This window comes from Monoraphidium neglectum (assembly GCF_000611645.1).
Source record: "Monoraphidium neglectum strain SAG 48.87 unplaced genomic scaffold scaffold01525, whole genome shotgun sequence".
Lineage (NCBI taxonomy): Eukaryota > Viridiplantae > Chlorophyta > Chlorophyceae > Sphaeropleales > Selenastraceae > Monoraphidium > Monoraphidium neglectum.
In genome coordinates, this window is record NW_014012103.1 from 1 (window position 1) to 6,949 (window position 6,949).

The 6,949-nt window shown below is 65.0% G+C and overlaps 2 protein-coding genes across 2 annotated transcripts; one reads left to right on the forward strand and one right to left on the reverse strand.

The window, feature by feature from the left end:
• Positions 1-377: 377 nt before the first annotated feature.
• On the reverse strand, positions 378-4,017 carry MNEG_8175 (lycopene beta cyclase; the record flags this gene model as incomplete). The annotated part of the gene is made up of 8 exons (XM_014043348.1): positions 378-634; positions 832-1,045; positions 1,443-1,542; positions 1,810-1,973; positions 2,287-2,453; positions 2,873-2,949; positions 3,401-3,570; positions 3,778-4,017. 8 exons carry the CDS (start codon positions 4,015-4,017, stop codon positions 378-380), a joined length of 1,389 nt encoding a protein of 462 aa, XP_013898802.1.
• A 1,390-nt stretch (positions 4,018-5,407) lies between these two features.
• On the forward strand, positions 5,408-6,879 carry MNEG_8176 (hypothetical protein; the record flags this gene model as incomplete). The annotated part of the gene is made up of 6 exons (XM_014043349.1): positions 5,408-5,455; positions 5,679-5,780; positions 5,983-6,039; positions 6,345-6,411; positions 6,741-6,829; positions 6,871-6,879. The coding sequence occupies 6 exons, from the start codon at positions 5,408-5,410 to the stop codon at positions 6,877-6,879; spliced, it is 372 nt and encodes a 123-aa protein (XP_013898803.1).
• Positions 6,880-6,949: the final 70 nt, after the last annotated feature.

Below are 6,949 nucleotides of genomic sequence, written 5' to 3' on the forward strand. Positions count from 1 at the left end.
GCCGGCCAGCATGCCAACCAGGCCTGGCAGGCCCTTCATCAGAAGATCAGCGCGCGCCTGGTTGCTCGACTTCGCAAACAGCGACAGGCCGAACGCTGCGGGAGTGGGGCGGGGGAGGGAGCGGCGCGGCGCGATCAGGGTAGAGGGAGAGGGGCGTCGGGCAGGGCCAGCGGGGCGGGCCTGGAGGGGTGGTGCCGCGCGCCGAGCCCCAACGCTTTGCACGGCGAACGCACGGCAGAGGAACCAGCGGCGGCGATTGGACCGCCGCACGCGTCGTCCCCTCTGCTGCCCGCGCGGCGCCCGGCACCCGGCGCCCTTCAAAAACAAAAACGCACTGATGGGCTGCGAGCCATACGCAACAAAAAGCTGACGACATTTCAAAGCAAAAGAAACCCACCGATGAGCTGCAGGAACCCGAGCCGCGCAGAGAGGAAGCCGTGCCAATGGAAGGCGGAGAGGCTGAAGAACGCCGCGAAGAACTGCCGCGTCTCCGCCAGGTTGAGGCGCAGCAGCACGTCCATCCCAAAGCAGAAGAACGCGCGCTGCCGCAGCCGCTCGACGGGCCAGGCGGTGCGCCACACGGCGGCGGCCATCGCGTCGGCCTGCGCCTCGGTCTGCGGGCCGTGGGGGGTGCCTGCGGCGGCGGGCGGGCGCGATGGGGCAGAGGGAAGGTGGTTTGGGGCTGTCGAGGGCGGTTGCTGACGATTTGGGGTGGGTCTCTCAAGGCCGGGCGCGAGGGCGCCAGTGTGCGTCGAGGCTCGTCAACCCGCAAGTGCCGTGCCAAATGCAGTCCCCCCCCTTCCGCGTCTGCAAAGCCGCCCTCGCACGCACCTGCTGTCGCCGCGCTGTCCGCCGGCCGTGCCAGCTGGTCGATGATGGCGTCCGCGATGGTGGGCGCCACCCCCAGCATGCGGCTGACCATGAAGCCCGTCGCGGGGTGCACCATGCCGGCTGTACCGCCGACGCCGAGCACGCGCTGCGGGTGCGTCGGCAGCACGCCGCCCATCGGGATGAGGCAGTACTCCTCCTCCTCGACCTTGGTGACCTGCGGGTGATGCGGGTGATGCGGGCGGGTGACGCGGGTGACGCACGGGTGACGCGCGGCGGCGTCCCAAACAGCTGGCCCTGTAGAGGCTCCTGGGGACCTCACTGACCGCGCTCCGTCCCTCATCGCAGCACACGCAGGCGCCCACTGGTCGCACCAAGCCTGCCTCCCCAGCAACATCAAGTGTACACACACAACGCGGTCATCCGTCGGTCCTCCGCAGCACGACCCAAACGCGCCATGCGCGCATGTATGTGTGTGCGTATGTGCGTGCGCGTACGCACGCACGCGCGCGCGCATGTGTGTGTGTGTGTGTGTGTGTGTGTGTGTGTGTGTGTGTGTGTGTGTGTGTGTGTGTGTGTGTGCGCGCGCGCTGCGCATGCGCCCTCCGCCCCACCTTGATGCCCAGCCACTTCATCCGCAGCTCCAGCCGCTCCTTCAAATCCGCAAACTCCACCGCCGGCCGCGCCACCAGCGACGTCTCCTCCAAAAACACCCTGTTGGGGGACAGCGACAAGGGGCGCGCCGGGGCGGCGGAGCGAGGCTCAACCCTTGCGCGTCCTGTATAACATCGCGACGCAACACCAAGTTTTCCTGAACTGGTCCCTGCGCAGCAAAGGCGCCGCCACAGGGCCACCCCAACCGTCCGCGGATGCGCCTTCTACCCCCGCAGGACAGCAGCGGCGACATAACAACGGGCTGCGGGCACGCCCCCACACGCCGCCGCACGCCCCACGCCCCATGCACACGGAACGCGCGCTCACTTGTTCTTGGAGAAGGGCATGGCGTACAGGAAGGTGGGCAGCTTCGCGTTGCGCGCCTTCACGTCGCTGCCCTCTGGCAGGTGGTCGTCCCGCCAATCCATGAAGAGCATTGTGTCGATGTCGAACGGATGGCCCTCCACCTCGCATATGATGCCGTACGCGCCCTGCGGCGGCGCCGCGCGCGACGCGAACGTGGGGGAGCCGGCGACAGTTGGCGCATGCAGGTCGCCGCAAGGGGGCGCGACAGAGGGACGCCGCCGGCGCGTGGTGAGGGGCGTCCGCTGCACGCAGACGCGCGCCTTATGCAGCTGCGCAGGTCGAACTTTCCGCCTCATATGTTGCCCGCCACCCATGCTCGGCCAGAGAGGGCAACCCTGCAGCAACTCCAAGGACCCAAACCAATAACACTACCCCAAAATCCAGCATCAAACGACGTTCAAATCGCGGTCAAACCCCGGTCAAGATCGCGGAGCGCACCTGGTACCCCGGGTCAAACTTCTGGTCATACTTGACGAGCCGCCGGCTGTGCCCCGTCGCGTCCAGCACCAGCGCGCCCCGCACCGCCTTGCCGGAGACCATGGCCACTGTGCTGCGGCCGCCCGCGTGCTCGACTTTGTCCACCTTATCAGTCAGGAAGCGGACGCCTGCAGCCGATGCACGGCGCACCGAACGATTGTTAGCTTCAAGGAGCCAACCAGCCAACCAGGAACAATCATGGGCGCACGCGCCGCAAAAGGGCTGCTTTTGGGGGTGCCGGAGGGGCACGCGGCACCGCCTGCAGCCCATGGCAACGTTGTGCGCGCCGACTTGGTCTGGAAAGCAGCCCGCCGCCACCCGCCACCGCCGAGCCGCCTCCCGAGCGTGCGCCCAGCAGCGGCCTGAGCGGCACTCCTCGACGCCGCTGCCGCCGCTGTTGTCGCCCATGACTGCCCTGTGCATCTCCAGCCACCCGCCACCTCATCTTCCTCTTGAGCTCCTCTGCCCCCACCACCTCCCTCCCCCTCCTCTCGCAACAGCCTCCCCCCACTTCTAGCCCTGTCCAGCCCCCTCGTCTCCCCCTCACCCGCCGCGACGCAGCGCTCCAGGAGCTTCCGCTTAAGCTTTGGGCGGTCCACGCGGCCGTAGGGGCGAGCGAGAAACCTGGGATTTTTGTCAGGAGGCCGGATTGTGCGCAGGATGTTGGGCAGGGGTTGGCAAGTGCAGGAGGACGGGCGTGTGCGAACGCGCGGCACGCAAGGACTGGGAACAGCTGGCTGAGTGTCTAGAAATGCAGATGGAATAATATTGCAACAGGTAACCACCACAAGCGGTAACCTGGCAGCGGGCGTGCTGGCTTTCCTGAAGGAACGGTTGCGGGTCAAACACCCGCGCCGGCACTTCCCCTGCTGCAGCTAGCTGCCTACGCCCTCGCAGCCACTGCCGCCCGCGCGCTCCCTGCTGCTGCGCCGTTCGTGGCCCAGACAGCCGCACCTCCTCGCGCCGCGCGACTCAGCGCCGCCGCCCCTGCAACCCGTCGCCAGGCCCGAGCGGCGCCGCCTGCTCCCGCGGACCCCCGACCCGCTCGCCACCCCATCCTATTAAGGCCGCTCACTTCTCTCCAAGGTTCTCCCCCTGGTTGTTGTCGAGCCAGACCTTGGCCTTGGGCCAGATTACCTCCAGGCAGTCCTCCAGGCCCATCGCCTGGAATTCGTCCACCCAGACGCCGTAGTTGTTTGGCCATATGCCCAGCGGCTCAGGGTCTACGATGGCCACCTTGTAGCCCTGTGCGCGCGCGATATGCATGGTTGCGCGGCGGAGGGGGCGCGTGGGAGGGGCCGCACGCGGGGCGCTTGCATGCGCCTCGGACGGCGGGTGGTGGGCGGCGGTCCGCGCCATGGCGCGTTGGGCAGCAGGGCGCGCGGCGCTATGTCGGGCGGCGAGCTGGGCGAGTTGAGACTTAAAGCTGCATGTCATCAAAGTCGAACTCACCGCCTCTGCCACCCTTGCGCCAATTGCAAGGCCGGAGGGGCCCGCGCCAGCGATCACCAGGTCCACCTCAGGCGTGCTAGACACATCTAACGCCTGGATTGGCACGTCCGTTGGCCATGGAGCCTGAGGACGGATGTAGTGGCGGACTTGGCTGCCGCCCAGGGCCTCCTCGATTGTGGGTGCTGTGTCGATGGCCGCGCCGCGAGCCATGTAGGCTGCGCGGCGATGCCGCGCAGCCATAGAAAGACATGATGGCCTCAAAAGAGCCCCATAAGCGCTGCCACGATGCTGTTGCGTGGGCCCGCGGTGCTGGACACGCTGCTGCATACTGCTTGGCGCTAGCGTGAGGCTACTTCCAGCTTTGATGCGACAACAGAAGCAACGAGTTTCGATAAAAAATACAATTGAGCCATTCGTAGCAGCATCACTGCGGTCAGCAGGATCAGTACGGTCAATCCCGTGATTGGCGTCAACACATGCCACAAGTATGAGCGAACCATAGCACATTGGTGGTATTTGCCTACACCGATTCGTATTCTCGAGCTCGCTCAGAGCCAGCTGGTCCGCGATCTGTCATCAGAACTACTCACGAGCCTTGAAGTGATCCTGCCCGCTTTCGTGCGTACCTTTCTGCGTCGACGTATAACACTCAGAATTTCCTGACGCAGATGCAGGCCGCGCGCGCCCCCACCGTCGCGCCGGGCTCATGCGGCGCTCGTGTGGTGGCACGCCCCTCGCCGCGGCGCGCCACCCGCTGCGCAGGCCCATCAGCCCGCGCGGCCGGCGCGGCCACCGCCCCCGCCGCGCCGGCGCCGACGACAGCAACGGGAGAGGGCCGGTCCCACGAGACAGATGTGGTCGTCATCGGCTCCGGCATTGGCGGGCTCTCGTGCGCCGCCATGCTCGCAAAATACGGATTCAAGGCGCGTCGCGGGCGGCGGCGGCTCCAGCAGGCGGCCCAACCTTTTTGCAGCCAAGGGCCTGTCTATCTCATCTACAATCGTTCGGATGGCTCGCCGCTCGGCTTTTGCGCCCTGAACGCGGCCCAAGGCGGGGCGAGCTCCTTTTTTCGTGTGAAAGAGGGTTGGTTGAACTAATAGGCAGCCCGTGGCAGCCCTTTTGGCCATGTGGCCCCCCTTGTTTTGCCCTTGCCCACCGCACATGTCCTGACTGCCCCTTCATGCAAACCCTCTCACTGGTGCAACTCCAGGTCACTGTGTGCGAGTCCCACAGCATCCCTGGCGGCGCCGCGCACGCATGGGTGCGCGCACCCACCCGCGGCGAATGGCGCGCCAGCTATTCTTACGGCACAGACGCGGCAGCGAGCCAGGGCATATCAACGGCGGGCGCAGCGGCCGCAGGGACGGGGCAAAGCGAACACGGCGCTGCCTTGGCACATGCGAATAGTGGGGGCCACAAACGAGCTAGCAGCTCAACCTGCGGCGGCGTGCTGCTGTGTGCAGGCAACGTTGCGGGCGCTGATTGCCCGGCTGCCGCCCTTTGAAACAGCAACTCAAGGTAGACACACCCGCTGCTGTTTTTCTACCCTTTTTACTACCCGTCCACCAATGCATTGCATCAGGTGCGCGACGGCTACCACTTCGAAAGCGGGCCCAGCCTGTACAGCGGAATGGACGGCCGCGGCGCCGACGCCAACCCCATGGCGCACGTTTTCCAGGTAGGGTCGGGGGTGGTAAATCTGTCGAGCTCCAATCACATAAAGCCATTCGACTGCGGCCTCGGGTGCTATTATGGCGCTGTTGCGTGCTGTGCTGGGCAGCCCTCTTTTGCAGCGAGCAGCTTCGCATGCAGCTGACGCGCTGCCCATCCTCTCTTCCCGGATTTTATCAAATTGTATCTATGACGACATCATCATGCGGATGTCATGCTGACATCATCAGGCCATCGACGAGGAGCTGGAGCTGGTCAAGTATGACACTTGGAACGTGATTGCGCCTGAGGGCACCTTCCTGACTCGCATCGGGAACGACAACTTCTTCCAGGTGAATTCGGGCGTGAATACTGCTTGTCAGCGGGCGGTGTGCGTGGCCCCTCGACCGGCAAAGGCGGTGTGCGTGGCCCCTCAATCGGGCTACAGTGGCTGCAGTTGACTGGTGCACGGTCGCGGGCGAGCCCACATGGGGTCAGCAAAACCGAGGAGTCCAACTTTGATGGCCTGCCTTCACCCTGCACATCGCGGCGCAGGTCCTGGATGACATGGGCAAAGGGCCCGCCGCCAAGGCGGACTGGGCGCGGCTGCAGGTGTGCTGGCGGGCCTGGCTTCAGCCCGGCTGTCTGCCAACCTTTGGCAGCGGTATGCAGAGGTGGCAAAAAAAGGAGGACAACAGGCAGCCATGTGCCACCTGGTTGCCTCTGCAGCGGGTCATTGTCCGGCCTGCCCATGACCTGGCGCCGTTGCAATCCGGGAGCCTAGACTATGGCGGCACCGCTTATGAATTTCAGGTTCTGCACACCCTGTATTTGTACAACCACCAGCATCACCAGGCCCGCAGCAGCCCAAACGCCTTCTGCACTTCTCCTGGGATGCCTAACCCCCTCACCAATAGGCGGTTATGAAGCCGCTGGCCAAGGCTGCCACGCTGCTGCCCCCCGTAGCATTCAGATACGACCCAGGTGGGTTGGGGCAACGCAGGCTTGCTTGCAACTGTTCCTGTTGCTGTCCTTGACTGATGTCCAAGAACTTAGTTTCCTTCGCATCTCATGCAGCCCCAGCACGGAGCAGTGATGCATGGGGCAACAGCACATGTTCACACATTTCGCTCTTCCTCAGTCAGCTCTTCTTGCGCCTGCGCTTTTTCTTGTATTTCGCGATCGCCGCTGGCCTCCGGCCAGCGCCCAGCCTCTCATCACCCCTTTCCTTTTTGCTGCCCCCCTTTCATCGCCAATCCTCGCCAATCTGGCCAAATCTCCTCAAACGCCTGCGTAAATCCGGCCCCCATCAGGCGTCCTTGTCAGCGCCATTGGGCGCTACCTCCCCAAGCTGCTCACCGGCGGCCCCGATGCTCTGAAGCTCACAGGGCCCTTCAGCAGGGTGCGGGACACACGATCGCCAGCACCGCCCCTGCCCCGCAGAGAATCTAGTGGCTGAACTAGGGTTGAATTGTGATTGTTCGGGCGCAACAACGAGGCCTAAACCCTAGAACCCCAACCC